We start from the raw sequence: 17,187 nt of genomic DNA on the forward strand, positions 1-17,187 counted from the left end.
TTAGTTCTAATGAGATAATTGTTTTTGATATCCTTTGCACATTAAGTAGCCATGCCTTGAATGAGGTCAGAGAGCTTGTCAGCATGACGGAACGCCCCTTTTGACCAAGAGTGCATAAAGGCTTGGAAGAGAAATCAACCCTTAGACCAGGAAACATAAGGCATTAGCTACATGTTAGAAATGGTTGAAACTTTGTGGGGAAAACCACACAGCTCTAATGTCCAGGCATGGCTATAGTCTTGTGTGTGCAGAGAAACTTGAGCATATTTTGGGGATAGAGAAACAAATAAAAATACAGACAATATTCTGGATGGAATATGCAGTTTATTTCCTTGTTAGTTTTACCCCATTCTATTTACATTCATCTCTGGTTTCTGTACATGGCTAAAATCTATTTTAAAACTAGGCCTAAATAGTGTGCTCAACTCCACACAAAGTACAACAAAAGCTCAGTAACAGTGCATGTGGATTATTCCTAAATAAGCCTGTTTTATGCACTGAATCAAATGCCCACATTCTTACAAAGCAGATCAGTTAATTGACTGCACTTTGGTTACTGCTCATTCCTGGTGGGTCGACCCAGTGCCTGTAATTAATCTACAGTCTATAGTTCTACTGCTTCTTATCAGAAACAGAATGGTGCTGGTGAAGGGTGAGATCTGGACACAAACAAAGCAGTAGCACAAGGCAACCTCATACAAGGGAATCTTCAACTCAAGTCATTTACATGATAGATTTAAATAGTTATAAAATATTCCATGGCCATACACAGTGCAAACAGACATGAGGAAAGTATTCAGTCCACATATTCCGTACAGTAGGTCCATCAGTCACATCCTTGTCTACCTCAAACAACAAAGGGGTAAGTAGTCAGAGCAACAAATTAAACAAACAAAAAACGTGTTTAAATCGCCATTTTAGAATTTGGCTTGTAGCGTTTTTAATAAGACACCTAAAACAAAACAATTTACATAGCATGTAAATAAATCGTTTTTTCACCACTTCACCATTGTGGAGTATGAGCCACTGTGTGTGAGGAGATTTTCAGCTTACAGTAGAGACCTGAACTTGGGCAAGCCAGTGAACCACTCTCCACTGACAAAGCCACGAGCCTAGGTGTGTGGTGTGGTGTGATGTGAGAGTGTAGGGTCCTTATGCGTAGGTTCCCCCCGTCATGAGAAGTTCATAGGCAGGGTCACGGCTCCTCCGGCACAGCACAACAAAGGCACACAGCATCCCAAATACCTAGGAGAGGAAAACAGCAGGGGTTGAAATGTAGTGTCATCCATCCATACCTTCCTGACGAGGTCGCCTGTCAACCTCTGACCTGGACACTAGGCTAACTAGTCTCCCAGGAAAGGCTGAGCAGGGACACAAAACTACATCAGCAGCAAACAAAGAAACATCTGGGTCAAAAGCCTCTAGAATTACTGCAAACCAGCAGATTCACATGCACACAGATGCCTCACCAGCCCATAGAATAAGATAATCTAATAATGAAGTGCAGAGGTGACATTATAAAAGAAGAAACTACAGGACATTGATAAACAGCAATTTAAATGTAGACTATGACCTTCTGCTGTCCAGTAATTTCAATGAGAAAAACAAATCAAGTGATGAATGACAGAGCTTTAACGCAGCTCTCCCTCATGTAGCTGCCCCCTCATTGTAGTCAAATGAACGGAATGAAAAAGGGGTAAATCTAGCAAATAACATGCAGTCTCAATTCACCAACTCAATTTCCCAGACTCTAGAATCTAATTATGCACATTTTTAACAAATCAAAGTAACTAATATATCTATCAAGTGAAGATAAATTGGCTGGGGTACACCATTTTGTCTTAAGCCTCTATTTAGCCTAGTTTGAGATCACCTTGAATTCCTAGATTTTCCCCTGTCCCTATTGATGGGTAAGCTGACAATGTCACGAAAACGATGAGCATGCTTCAACGGGACAGAAGTCCATGAGTTGTTTTGATTCTAGTTGGCCAGATAGCTTACCAACAATGACAAGAAACTGCCATGTGGGGAATCATAAGTGACTCATTTCAGTTTGTTCCATCTTGTTCTTGATACCAGGTCTTGTTTTGAGGTGTTGACTGATTTCATGTCTATGGCTAAAATTAGCTTGCTAGCTAACCAGACATTTGCAACAATGTATTTGAGAGACAAGTGCTCATTGTGCAAATGTATTTAATAATCATTGGAGATTAAATATAGTTTACACGTTGACAACAATCTAAGCCAACCCAGTCTGATTTGCCCCATAGTTGCACACGCGTCAGTTTTGTTGCTAAACAACCAACCAGTCTATGAAAACTGTAACAGTCCCATCTGTGCCCTGTCCCTGTTCCTTGAGGCTTGCTGGAGTGTGGCAAGGGGGTTAACATAATACGGGCATACCCCAGGCCCACTCAGCCTCCATACTGAATAATTTCATGACTCATACCATAAGTGCTTTTCAGATAGCCAGCGGAAAATAGCTGAGTACCCCGCAGAGTATCCCACTTGTCCCTCTAGTCAAAGCGGCTAGTGCCTTCACACACTAGGGCAACAGCACAAATAGAACAATAAGACAGATATTTCACCGGATGTATACATGTGAAACATGGCATTTCCACAACCAAATATGGTAGAGAGAGGAAGCTCAGTGGCCGGCAGTGGGAGAAGATGGAACAAGATGGATTTTGGCCGACATTCTGCAAATTTTCTCATCGACTAAACATTTGATCTCAATACAGTTTTCTGTTCCCAAAACTAGAATCTGTTACGAACAGTGGATAAAGTTTTGTAGACTTTACCGAAGTAAAAAAAAAAAAAAAACGTTGTTTAGAAGGCAAGCCAAGGCAAATTGAGTTATTGCACACACGCACTTCACAAAGTACGCATTATTTAATGGAAATATGCGAATGTGCCAAAACAATGTTTTTTATTGTTAAATGTGATTCTGTAAACTGATAGTTACCCAGCTAGCTGGAGTGGGCAAATTAGCTGGTCCTACTGTTGGACGTACGTGTTGACGTATCACCATGTAGGCAACGTTTTCTACTGTGATTGGTCAACAACTCCGGCGCCGCTTGAAAAATAGAGCAGAATCCTATTTTCTCCGCCTTGGCGGAGAAGCTTCCATGGGCACAAGCATCAGTTCATTAGTTGAATGAAAGAGAGCTGATGGAAGTTTTATTTTACCTGAATTGCAGCGAATGTCAGTGCAGCCCAGATGACATACATAATAATCTCCTTTAGTTTCTTCACAACAAGGGCTTCACAACCCTGGAGACACACAAACAATACATTGTGTAAGAATCCATTTGTATATTATGCATGCAAGAAAAGCATAGGTACGTTTTGGATCTCTTACCTCTGGATAGAGGTCTCCAGGATGGGCTAGAGAGCCTGTACAGTTGCTGACGTTAGGTTTGCAGCAGCTCACTGGTATACTGTTGTTTCGAGACTCATTAAACCAGCGTGTGTTCCTCCAGTCGGAGTAATTGTGAATCCCACAACAGTGGAGCTGCAGGCATGACAAATGGTGATGGTCAATACTAGGTCAATTCAATACAGCTTTAAAATTACTTTAAAACTGTTACACAAAACATGAATTGCTCAAGTTCCATGCCAACACCTGTCTTTGCACGTAGTCAATGGCACGGCTCGGAGCATCTGTGTTGGTGCCATTGTACTCATTGTACACCTTCTGGATAGAGTGATTGACCTCGTCTTCAACCTGTAAACAAACAGGTAACTGTGCTTAATACGTCCATCTTACACAACCTCAATGCTTTTCTAATGAATATCACTGTATCCAGTCACTTTACTTTGGATAGCACTTTTCCTGTCAAGGGAAAACAAATCTCCAAACATGTAGTCTAAATAGAAAAAGACAGTGGCTACCATGTTTTCCATGGAGAAAATGGGTAATTTTTTTCAATTTAATTTTTGTATTTAACCTTTAACTAGGCAAGTCAGTTAAGAACAAATTCTTATTTACAATGAAGGCCTACCAAAAGGCCTCCTGCGGGGACAGGAGCCTGGGATAAAAATAAAATATAGGACAAAACACACATCACAACAAGAGAGACAACACAACATAAAGACAAACCTAGGATAACAACATAGCAAGGCAGCAACACAGCAAGGTAGCAATACAACATGGTAGCAGCATAAAACATGGTACAAACATTATTGGGCACAGACAACAGCACAAAGGGCAAGAAGGTAGAGACACACAAAGCAGCCACAGCTGTAATATTGTGGCTGGTAGAATTTTCTTTCCCCATTGAGAACATATCTAAAGAATTGGTATCCTGAACAAAATCTTTATTTCACAAACGCACTGTAAGCTTGATTTATATGTACTTTACTTAAGCCCTATTCACATGGAATTAGTTTTACTAGAGAATGTTGGTTATGTAATTATTACTCCAGAATATCCGTTATTCCAGAGGAAGAATCAGACAGGATTTGTTTTTTCCAAACAGATGCCTGTAATTCTTTCATTCTGGAGGTTTTTAGTCTAGGCTTGAAGATATGCCAACATGTCCAGGTGATAACAGGCTACACTGATAACTAGAGCTTGGCTACCAAATATTTTTTGGTATAAGTGTCGCCACAATATTTAAATTGAGGAAGTGTGATCATAATCATTACTTTATAGATCTGTAGTAGACATCATAAATGCCCCACAACCTGCAGATGGGAGCTAAACAGCACACACTTGAGATGCACTTTTAGGCTATGGATGAGAAAGTGACCTTGTCATTGCCAAAAGTTTGTTCAGTTATAATGCTGCTTTGTTTTAAGCATCAATTTATCTAATCAGTTATTGTTTTCTTGCTCAAACCACAAGCTACACCTGTCAAACTCAAGACATTTCTCTCAAAACACAGGGATGTCGATTCGCACGTGACTAGTATTTTCAGAGGACCTTGGAGTTCGTTGAAAAACAGTAGGTTTTAGGAATTATTACTCTCCTGCTATGTAAAAATGACCAACATGGTAGAGTCGGATGGGGGACATAAATAATGGATATGGTGATTTGTGCTCGTACACATAATTACAGAACCCCATCTCTCCCAATAAAACTAGTCCCATGAGAATAGGGTTTTACACACCTTTGACCTGTAAATATAACCAAAAACCACCACAAGCACTTCCGTCACAAACACCAGCAGGAGAAGGACGACAAACTGTGGGGAGAAAAGGAATAATTAAACATAGAAGAAACTCCTGAAAATAAAATGGGTGCTTGGCATTCATAAGAGGCACATTTAAATCAATAAACTGTAATGCTATGCATTTAGTAATCAGTCATCTGGACAACAGGAACACAGAGAGATATGATATCTGAGCCCAGGTTGAACGTTGTAGTAGTAGGTGCTAAGAAAACATTCACTGACCGCTGCAAGCCCATAGCGGCTTTCTCGTATTGTGGCACAACATCCAATAAGACCGATTATGAAAAGGAGGCCTCCTACTGCAATTATGGTCACAGCAGGGATAAGGGTGTACACATCTTCAAAGAAGTGGTCGTAGTCATCATACGTGATGAACACGTAGGCTCCAACATAGCACAAAATCCCTGCTGCTGCCTGTATGATGGGTGGATGGGTGGGGGGAGAGAGAAATAGTATTAATACCACAAAAACGCAAATGAAATAAAATGTTTGAATGAGTACAGCCTCTGAGTCTGATGGTCCCTGAGATGATATGAAAACCCAAGGCATTTACAGGGTATTCTGCCTTATCCTAAGTGTTCTCTGCTACAAGCACCGCTTAATGTTTAGAAAAGTCAATAATCATCGCTTGTGATACAGGTTTAGAAACATGTATATGTATATCAGCAAGAAATAATCGTTCAAATAAAAAATATATATACTTACCTTAGCAGGTTTGCACATACGGCTGTGTGCCTCCAGCCGACAAACTACACTTACTTCCCAGTTCGCTTACAGGTGTTTGAGCTCACTAGTGATCACCTTTATCTTCCGTAAACAAGCGCTGTAACGTGTAGATATGGCCGTGTGTGAACACTAACCCCCAAAAAAGGTGTGTTTAACCTTTGTTTTTTGAAAATGATTTCTCACTGATGAAAAATTGGTCCTTACATTTCTAAAACTGTACCGCAAGCAATGCGTGATAACATTCAGAAAGTGCATCAGAGCTCTTAACAAAACTTCATGAAGGTGTCTTCTGGGGAATAAAGCAGAGATGGGCAACTCATCATGAGGGGCCTCAGATGCTCACGGGTCTGAGTACTCACATCCACAACCCCTCCACATTGAGAGTAAACCTTTGTGCCCCCCCCCTCTTGACAGTGGAGAGAAATACTGTTAGTTTTGTGCAATTGTACACATCTTGCCATGGTGTAGAGAAAGTGTTGCAGTTTTAAAAGAAAGTTCGTTGCTGCAATTGTACACATTTTGCCATGGGGCAGAGAAGAGATTTTGCACTTGATAACAAATTTCATGCAAGTCTACTCATTTTGCAGAGAGGACAATTTGCTGTTTAACACATTGGCATAAGGTTTATAGGTATTTTTGCAGTTTTTTTATATGAAATCTGAGTTAGACTGACTAACAAAATCAGTATTTAGACCATAGTTACAAGTTTAGATTGCTAAGTTAGTTTAGTGTACAGCTATCTAAAAAATGTTTGACAGAGAGAAACTGCTGATGGACAACTACAATTCTACAATTCTAAATTGCACCTTGTGTATTCTACTATTTGAACTTGTAAGTTGAGACCCTGACTCAGTTTAAACACCTGTGCTAAAGGTATCTCCTGAGTGGCACAGCGGTCTATGGCACTGCATCTCAGTGCTAGAGGTGTCACTACAGACACCCTGGTTCGAATCCAGGCTGTATCACAACCGGCCGTGATTGGGAGTCCCATAGGGTGGCGAATAATTGGCTTCGCTTCTAGTCCTTAGGAAACTGTACAGTATTTTTTTTTAAATGTATTTCTTACATCGTTAGCCCAGAAAACCTTAAGTGTTATTACATACAAACGGGAAGAACTATTGGATATCCGCGAGACATCAACTTACCAGCACTACAACCAAGTTTACGACTTTCCCAAAGCGGATCCTTTGTCTGTACCTCCCAGGGCATTTTAACTGATTCCAGAGGCCGATCCAAAACAACGCCGCCAAAGGAGAGGGTGCTGGAACAGTCTTCTAGTGAGGCTTTGGATGCGCGCACACCATCCAGCACTTCCAAGCATATTACTCGCTAATGTCCAGTCCCTAGTTAACAAAGTAGACGAAATCAGGGCAAGAGTTGATTTCTAAAGAGATATCCGGGATTGTAACATACTCTCTTTCACGGAGACATGGCTAGCTGGGGACATGCTGTCGGAGTCCATACAGCCAACGGGATTTTCAGTGCATCGCGCCGACAGGAATAAAGATCTCTCCGGTATGAAGAAGGGTGGAGGTGTATGTGTCAGGATTAACGACTCATGGTGTAATTGTAACAACATACAGGAACTCAAGTCCTTTTGTTCACCTGACCTAGAATTCTTAGACTGTATTATCTCCCAAGAACTCTCCTCAGCCATCGTCACAGCCAAGTATATCCCCCCCCCCCCCCCAAGACATTATCGATTATTGGAGGACCAAAAACTCCGATACCGATTAAATCGGACAATTTTTATTTAGTTTTTTAATGTATTTGTAATAATGACAAGCTGGTGGTTCCTTTGAACATGAGTCTTCAATATCCCCAGGTAAGAAGTTTTAGGTTGTAGTTATTATAGGAATTATAGGACTATTTCCCTCTATACCATTTGTATTTAATTAACCGTTGACTATTGAATGTTCTTATAGTCACTTTAGTATTGCCAGTGTAACAGTATAGCTTCCGTCCCTCTCCCCGCTCCTCCCTGGGCTCGAACCAGCAACACAACGACAACAGCCACCACATCCAAGCATCGTTACCCACGTAGAGCAAGGGAAACAAACACCCCAAGGCTCAGAGCGAGTGAAGTTTGAAACACTATTAGCGCGCGCTAACTAGCCAGCCATTTCACTTCGGTTACACCAGCCTCATCTCAGGAGTTGATAGGCTTGAAGTCATAAACAGCGCAATGCTTGATGCACAACAAAAAGCTGCTGGCAAAACGTACGAGAGTGCTGTTTGAATGAATGTTTACGTGCCTGGTTTTGCCTACCACCGCTCAGTCAGATACTTGTATGCTCAGTCAGATTATATGCAACGCAGGACACGCTAGATAATAGCTAGTAATATCATCAACCATGTGTAGTTAACTAGTAATTATGATTGATTGTTTTTTACAAGACAAGTTTAAAGTTTAATGCTAGCTAGCAACTTACCTTGGCTTACTGCATTTGCGTAACAGGCAGGCTCCTTGTGGAGTGCAACGAGAGAGAGGCAGGTCGTTATTGCGTTGGACTAGTTAACTGTAAGGTTGCAAGATTGGATCAGTTCTTAACTGACTTGCCAAGATCAAATAAAGATTTTGTAAATTATTGCTATTTTTTAATTATTTTTTTTTTTTAAATCGGTGCCCAAAAATACCGATTTCCGATTGTTATGAAAATCGGAATGGCTGATTTCAAGTTAATCGGCCGACCTCTAATCCTGAGGCTGCATTTATTGTAGCTTGGGATTTTAACAAAGCTAATTTGTGAACACGCTCGACCATTGCTACTCTAACTTCTGCGATGCATACAAGACCCTCCCCAGCACTCCTTTTGGCAAATCTGACCATGACTTCATCTTGTTGCCCCCCCCTATAGGCAGAAACTAAAACAGGAAGCACCCGTGCTTAGGTCAATCCAATGCTGGTCTGACCAATCGGATTCCACGCTTCAAGATTGTTTCGATCACATGGACTGGGGATATGTTCCCGGGTAGCCTCAAATAACATTGACGTAAAAGCTTATCCTGTGAGCGAGTTTAGAAGGAAGTGTATAGGAGATGTTGTACCCACTGTGACAATTAAAACCTTCCCTAACCAGAAACCGTGGACTGATGGCAGCTTTCGAGCAAAACTGAAAGCACATGCCTAAATGCGGTGGTAACTGGAAATATGGTCGAACACAAACAGTGTAGTTATTCCCTCCGTAAGGCAATCAAATAAGCTAACACGGAACCCAAACCGGCTGCGAGCGTGCACCATCGTGTGCTATCGTGCATACATTTCTTTTGTCCCCCTACTCCAAACGTGATCATGACACGCAGGTTAAAATACCAAAACAAACTCTGAACCAATGACATTAATTTGAGGACAGGTCAAAAAGCATTAAACATGTTTTGGCAATTTAGCTAGTTAGCTTGCTAGCTAATTTGTCCTATTTAGCTAGCTTGCTGTTGCTAGCTAATTTGTCCTGGGATATAAACATTGAGTTGTTATTTTACCTGAAATGCACAAGGCCCTCTACAATTAATCACAATTACAATTAATAACAATCAACACATAAACGATTTGGTTGGCTGTTTTCTAGTCATCTCTCCTCCTTCCAGGCTTTTTCATATTTGAACTTATACAGTGATTGGCATCTACACTTTCATAGTATTACCACAACAACCAGCAAAACATTTAATCTTTCAATCACCCACGTGGGTATAACCAATGAGGAGATGGCACGTGGGTACTTGCTTCTATAAACCAATGAGGAGATAGGAGAGGCAGGACTTGCAGCGCGATCTGCGTCAAAAATAGAAAGGAGTTCTATTTTAGCCCTTGGCAACACAGACGCTCGTTGGCGCGTGCAAGCAGTGTGGGTGCAATAATTGAATAACATGGATTTCTAAATGGATTTTCGACGCTCGCGACGCGATGTGTCCGGTTTGGTCAGCATGTAAATGTCAGTATAGAGACAAAGTGGAGTCGCAATTCAACGGCTCAAACACAATACGTATGTGGCAGGGTCTACAGACAATCAAGGATTACAAAAAGAAAACCAGCCCCGTCGCAGACATCAACATCTTGCTTCCAGACAAATTAAACAACTTCTTTACACGCTTTTGGACAATACAGTGCCACCGACGCGGGCCGCTCCTTCTCCGTGACCGACGTGAGTAAAACATTTAAAATGTGTTAACCATCGCAAGGCTGATGGCCCAGACGGCATCCCTAGCTGCGTCCTCAGAGCACGTGTAGACCAGCTGGCTGGTGTGTTTATGGACATATTCAATCAATCCCTATTAGAGGTCGACCGATTATTATTTTTCAACGCTGATACCATTTATTGGAGAACCAAAAGAAAAGCAGACATACTATATAAATCAGCCCATTTTAATCTATGACAATTACAACAATACTGAATGAACAATGAACACTTTAATTTTAACTTAATATAATACAGAAATAAAATCTATTTAGTATCAAATAAATAATGAAACATGTTTAAATAATGCAAAAACACTGTTGGAGATGAAAGTAAAAGTGCAATATGTGCCATGTAAAAAAGCTAACGTTTAAATTCCTTGCTCAGAACATGAGAACACATGAAAGCTGGTGGTTCAGAAACTATAATTTCAAAAAACAAAACGTTTATTCTTTCAGTGAATTACGGAACTGTTACGTATTTTATAAAACGGGTGGCAACCTTAAGTCTAAATATTGCTGTTACATTGCACCACCTTCAAAGTTATGTTATAATTATGTAAAATTCTGGCAAATTAGTTCACAACGAGCCAGGCGGCCCAAGCTATTGCATATACCCTGACTCTGCTTGCACTGAACGCAAGAGCAGTGACACAATTTCCCTAGTTAATATTGCCTGCTAACATTAATTTATTTTAACTAAATATGCAGGTATAAAAATATATACTTCTGGGTATTGATTTTAAGAAAGGCATTAATGTCTATGGTTAGGTACATTTGTGCAATGATTGTGCTTTTTTTCGGCAATGTGTTTTTGTTAAATCATCACCCGTTTGGCGAAGTTGAAGTAGGCTGCGATTCGATGATAAATTAACAGGCACCACATTGATTATATGCAACGCAGGACAAGCTAATTAACCTAGTAATATCATCAACCATGTGTAGTTAGTTATCTAGTGATTATGTGAAGATTGATTGTGTTTATAAGAGAAGTTTAATGCTAGCTAGCAACTTACCTTGGCTCCTTCTGACGCTGCACTCGCATGGCAGGCTCACTCACGTAACAGGTGGTAGGCCTGCCACGCAGTTTCATCGTGGATTGCAATGTAATCGGCATCCAAAAAGGTAGACTACCGACTGTTATCAAAACTTTTTTTTTTTTAATCGAACCTAATTAATCAGCCATGCCGATTAATCGGTCGACCTCTAATCCCCATCCCAGCCTGCTGTCCCCACATGCTTCAAGATGGCCACCATTGTTCCTGTTCCCAAGAAAGCTAAGGTAATTGAACTAAATGACTATCGCCCCGTAGCACTCACTTCTGTCATCATGAAGTGCTTTGAGAGACTAGTCAAAGACTTTTTTTACCGACCCAATAAGTCAACATACAATGCAATCGCCATCACACTGCCCTATCCCATCTGGACAAGAGGAAGACCAATGTAAGAATGCTGTTCACTACAGCTCAGCATTCAACACCAGAGTACCCTCCAAACTCATCATTAAGCTTGAGACCCTAGATCTCAACCCTCCTCTGTGCAACTGGGTCCTGGACTTCCTGACGGGCCACCCCCAGGTGGTGAAGGTAGGAAACAACATCTCCACTCCGCTGAACATCAACACTGGGGCCCCACAAGGGTGAGTTCTCAGCCCCCTTCTGTACTCCCTGTTCACCCACAACTGTGTGACCATGCTAGCCTCCAACTCAATCATCACGTTTGCAGAAGACACAACAGCGGTAGGCTTGATAACCAAAAACAACGAGACAGCCAACAGGGAGGAGGCGAGGGCCCTCAGTGTGGTGTCAGAAAAATAACCTTTCACTCAATGTCAGGAAAAGAAAAGAGATGATCGTGGACCTCAGGAAATAACAAAGGGAGCACCCCCCTATCCACAGGACAGCAGTGGAGAAGGTGGAAAGTTTTAAAGTTCATCGGCGTACATTTCACCGACAACTGAAATGGTCCACACACAGACAGTGTGTTGAAGGTGCAAAGCTGGACAGAGAGATAGAAGCTGTTTTTCAACCTCAAAGCAATCAGATTGTTAAAACAGCCACCACTAGCACAGATCGGCAGCTGCCTACCTACAGACTTGATATCATTGGCCATTTTAATAAATGGAACACTAGTTACTTTAATAAATGTCTACACACGCATTTACTCATCTCATATGTATATTATGTAAACTGTATCTATTCTTTACTATCTATTGCATCTTAGCTGCTCGGTCACTGCTCATCCATATATTTTATACTTATAATTGAAGTTGGAAGTTTACATACACTTAGGTTGGATTCATTAACAAACTATAGTTTTGGCAAGTCGGTTAGGACATCTACTTTGTGTATGACAAGTAATATTTCCAACAATTGTTCACAGACAGATTATTTCACTGTATCACAATTCCAGTGGGTCAGAAATGAACATACACTAAGTTGACTGTGCCTTTAAACAGCTTGGAAAATTCCAGAAAATGATGTCATGGCTTTAGAAACTTCTGATCAGCTACTGACATAATTTGAATCAATTGGAGATGTACCTGTGGATGTATTTCAAGGCCTACCTTCAAACTCAGTGCCTCTTTGCTTGACATCATGGGAAAATCTAAACAAATTCAGCAAAGACCTCAGAAAATAAATTGTAGACCTCCACAAGTCTGGTTCAACCTTGGGAGCAATTTCCAAACGCCTGAAGGTACCATGTTCATCTGTACAAACAATAGTATGCAAGTATAAACACCATGGGATCACGCAGCCGTCATATCGCTCAGGAAGACAAGTTGTCTCCTAGAGATGAACGTACTTTGGTGCAAAAAGTGCAAATCAATCCCAGAACATCAAAGGACTTTGTGAAGATGCTGGAGGAAACAGGTACAAAAGTATCTATAACCACAGTAAAACGAGTCCTATATCGACATAACCTGAAAGGCTGCTCAGCAAGGAAGAAGCCACTGCTCCAAAACCGCCATAAAAAAATACAGACTACGGTTTGCAACTGCACACTTTTTGGAGAAATGTCCTCTGGTCTGATGAAACAAAAATAGAACTGTTCGGCCATAACGACCATCGTTATGTTTGGAGGATAAGCGGGGTGGCTTGCAAGCCGAAGAACACCATCCTAACCGTGAAGCACACAGGTGGCAGCATCATGTTGTGGGGGTGCTTTGCTGCAAGAGGGACTGGTGCACTTCACAAAATAGATGGCATCATGAGGTAGGAAAATTATGTGAATATATTGAAGCAACATCTCAAGACATCAGTCAGGAAGTTAAAGCTTGGTTGCAAATGAGTCTTCCAAATGGATAATGACCCCAATAATTATTCCAAAGTTGTGGCAAAATGGCTTAAGAACAACAAAGTCAAGGTATTGGAGTGGCCATCACAAAGCCCTGACCTCAGTCCTATAGAACATTTGTGGGCAGAACTGAAAAAGCACGTGCGAGCAAGGAGGCCTACAAACTTGACTCCTTTACACCAGCTGGCAGGAGGAATGGGCCAAAATTCACCCAACATATTGTGGGAAGATGGTGGAAGGCTACCCGAAACGTTTCACCCAAGTTAAACAATTTAAAGGCAATGTTACCAAATACTAATTTAGTGTACGGAAACTTATGAACCACTGGGAATGTGATGAAAGATATAAAAGCTTAAATAAATCACTCTTTATTATTATTCTGACATTTGACATTCTTAAAATAAAGTGGTGATCCCAACTGACGTAAGACTGGCATTTAATCCTAATAAAAATTCCCAGAGATTGTGATGTATTTGGCTAATGTGTATGTAAACTTCCAACCTCAACTGTATATACTCTTGTCCCATTCCTTTACTAGATTCTGTGTGTTAGGTTTTGTTAGATTTTGTTAGATATTACCTGTTTGACAGTGGTGCACTGTCTGGTGGTTACCAGGCTAGTATTGTATGAGAAGTGGCATTTTAAAAAAGGTTCAAAGGGGTAGACTGCAGGGCAGGCAGTGGCTTTCGTCCTGGGAGAAATGGGGCAGAAAAGCCATGCATTTAACTCCCTCTAGCCGCAGTAGCCAAAGCAACCAGACCAGAAATGAAAAGAGAAGCAAAGGAAATGTTCAGACAACTAGTTACATCTAAAAGGGGCAGCAACAACATGACTGCAAGAACATTGAATTATAATAGCCCAAATTCTCAAACAGTAACGTTAGCTAGCTATATTGATGCTACAAATAGACAAACATGGGCCGAGGTTGCCTTGAATGGCTAGCAGGTTGCTTGCACATTTGCTGCGTATTATGGTTGAGGAAGGGATGTTGCGCATTCATTCCCAAACGACAAGATGTCGTTTTGACTTACCCAAAAAATTAAGTTCAGAAAAACCAGCACCGTCTTTGATGAGGTAATACCACACTGCCCCATGTTTAAAACAGGTATTGTCTATTATTATGGTAAAAACGTATTTGCAAAATGGCTGGCTATATACCCCTGCGTTTGTAATCCATGCCCGACTGGAGTAGATTCTGACTCCCACACACCGGAGCGCCAGCACCACAAAAACCAACCAGTTGGAGGTCATGTGACCCGATGCTGCAACCTCAACTCATTTTAGCAGCATATATTTTGTATAACTAACTCGTTGTTCTATCTGTGCTAGCAGTGTTTGTATCATAATACAAACATATGGATCAGTGAGTAAATTACATATGTAAAGGACGTACCACGTCCTCCCGATTCGTTTGTATGGGGGGGGTGATAAGTGCCAGAATTAAGCCTCCGGAAGCTACAGATACCCTTCACGACGTCCCCTAAGGTCTTCCAAGTCTTCAAATTGCCGACATGTTCATGTCACGTGACACGTACAAGTCATGTAGATGTAGCGTGGTTCGTTCTGCGTTGTGTACTTTTAATTAGGATGCTGCCACAACTGAAGGTCTGCTAGTGGAATTATTTTTTATTTTGCCCTGCACACAAAGAGACAACACACATTATGTTAACCCTTGGCGCAGTCCTAGGTCTCAAAGCACCTGCGCAAGCACATGAGACACTCACTCAAACACTGTCCCAAGTACTCACAAGTTACAATAGATACCCTAGTTAGCAAGCTTTGTGAAACTTGTTAACATAAATTTTTATATTATCCACATTGTAACAAACTTATGGTAGCATAACAGTACATTGTGTAACATTATAATGGTTTTATATTAAACCATTTCGGAGCCAAGGACAATATACCTTGCTAGCCGAAGGTCAGGCAAAAGAGAACAATAAGGGGGTACGGAAATACAGATAAAACAAAATCTAAAAAAAGTTTTACAATCATCATCATGTATGTACAATATTGATATGAAAAAGTGTTTGTACACCAAAGAAAAACATTAGCTATGCAGCTTTAATTAAATTTAAAAAATACACTGAATTATTATTATTATTATCAAATTATTAACATCCCCTCTTGACCTGGCCTATTTGAATTTGTCCTTGTGTGCAACTTGGTGCATAATCTAGGGGAACAACATCACACTGCCACACTGCCACATTGACGTAGTGTTAACAGTGTTCGATCTAACCATGAAAGCCTTAACGTCTACATGTCTTCTTTGGGATAGGGGGCAGTATTCGGAAGTTTGGATGAATGAGGTGCCCAAAGTAAACTGCCTGAGTAAGAAGCTAGGATATGCATATAATTGGTAGTATTGGATAGAAAACACTCTAAAGTTTCCAAAACTGTTAAAATAATGTCTGTGAGTATAACAGAACTGATTTGGCAGGCGAGAACCCGAGGACAATCCATCACCCCTGATTACTATGGCTGTCAATGGGAATATAAAAGTAATACCTCCCATATTGCAGTTCCTAGGGCTTCCACTAGATGTCAACAGTCTTTAGAAAGAGTTTCAGGCTTGTTTTTTGAAAAATTTGCTAGAATTTGTAGTTTTTGTAATTGGCTCCATTTTGGCTGTAGTGTTTGTAGCGCGTTCCGGTGAGGGCGCACACTTGGTTATTTATCTCTGGTAATGAATATACTATTCTTAGTCTTCAATTTGATTGTTTATTTACATATTAGGGTACCTGAGGATTAATTAGGAACGTTGTTTGACTTGTTTGGAAGAATTTCAATGGTAACTTACAAGATTCATTTGTATGCATTTTGAACGAGGGAAACCGGTGGATTACTGAGTCAAGCGTGCCAACAAAACAGAATTTTTTAGGATATAAAGAAGGACTTTATCGAACAAAACGACCATTTGTGATTTAGCTGGGACCCTTTGGATTGCAAACAGCGGAAGATCTTCAAAGGTAAGTGATTTATTTTATCACTATTTCTGATTTTCGTGATGCATCTGCTTGGTTGGAAAATGTTTTAAATGCTTTTGTTTGCGGGGTGCTGTCCTCAGATAATCGCATGGTATGCTTTCACCGTAAAGACTTTTTGAAATCTGACAAAGCGCCTGGATTAAAAAGAAGTTCAGCTTTTAATCGATGTATAACACTTGTATTTTCATGAATGTTTAATATTATACATTTTGTATTTTTGAATTTCGCGCTCTGAAATTTCAACGGATGTTGTCGAGACCGGGTGCTAGCGATACGACTTTCCCAAAGAGGTTTTAAGCGTCGTGTTAGATTAAGTGTCTGTTCAATTTATTATTAAAGATCTCACCATGAATGCCTTTACAAATGTGTACATGTACATGATTTTGCAAAAAATATTTTGATTGCCAGAGTAATCTAATCAATTTCATTTGTAGAAGCACGGTGGCTAGGAAAAACTCCCTAGAAAGGCCAAAACCTAGGACGAAACCTAGAGAGGAACCAGGCAATGAGGGGTGGCCAGTCCTCCTCAGGCTCTACCAGGTGGAGATTATAACAGAACATGGCCAAGATGTTCAAATGTTCATAAATGACTAGCAGGGTCAAATAATAATAATCACAGGAGTTGTCGAGGGTGCAACAAGTCAGCACCTCAGGAGTAAATGTCAGTTGGCTTTTCATAGCCGATCATTTAGAGTATCTCTACCGCTCCTGCTGTCTCTAAAGAGTTGAAAACAGCAGGTCTGGGACAGGTAGCACTTCGGGTGAACAGGTCAAGGTTCCATAGCCGCAGGCAGAACAGTTGAAACTGGAGCAGCAGCACGGCCAG

At 40.8% G+C, this 17,187-nt stretch overlaps 1 protein-coding gene across 2 annotated transcripts; it reads right to left on the minus strand.

Moving 5' to 3' along the window:
* Nucleotides 1–304: 304 nt before the first annotated feature.
* On the minus strand, nucleotides 305–14,709 carry LOC124001148 (tetraspanin-3-like). 2 transcript variants are annotated; one of them, XM_046307746.1, is made up of 7 exons: nucleotides 14,530–14,709; nucleotides 5,400–5,591; nucleotides 5,115–5,189; nucleotides 3,626–3,727; nucleotides 3,362–3,514; nucleotides 3,190–3,273; nucleotides 305–1,245 (listed from the first exon to the last, which is right to left on the minus strand). In XM_046307746.1, the coding sequence occupies exons 1-7, from the start codon at nucleotides 14,620–14,622 to the stop codon at nucleotides 1,153–1,155; spliced, it is 792 nt and encodes a 263-aa protein (XP_046163702.1). In that variant the 5' UTR covers nucleotides 14,623–14,709; the 3' UTR covers nucleotides 305–1,152. The 2 variants fall into 2 exon arrangements, with proteins under 2 accessions (XP_046163702.1, XP_046163710.1); XM_046307754.1 differs by having other exon boundaries at nucleotides 14,403–14,705.
* Between the last annotated feature and the right edge of the window lie 2,478 nt (nucleotides 14,710–17,187).

Source organism: Oncorhynchus gorbuscha, linkage group LG02 (assembly GCF_021184085.1).
Source record: "Oncorhynchus gorbuscha isolate QuinsamMale2020 ecotype Even-year linkage group LG02, OgorEven_v1.0, whole genome shotgun sequence".
NCBI lineage: Eukaryota > Metazoa > Chordata > Actinopteri > Salmoniformes > Salmonidae > Oncorhynchus > Oncorhynchus gorbuscha.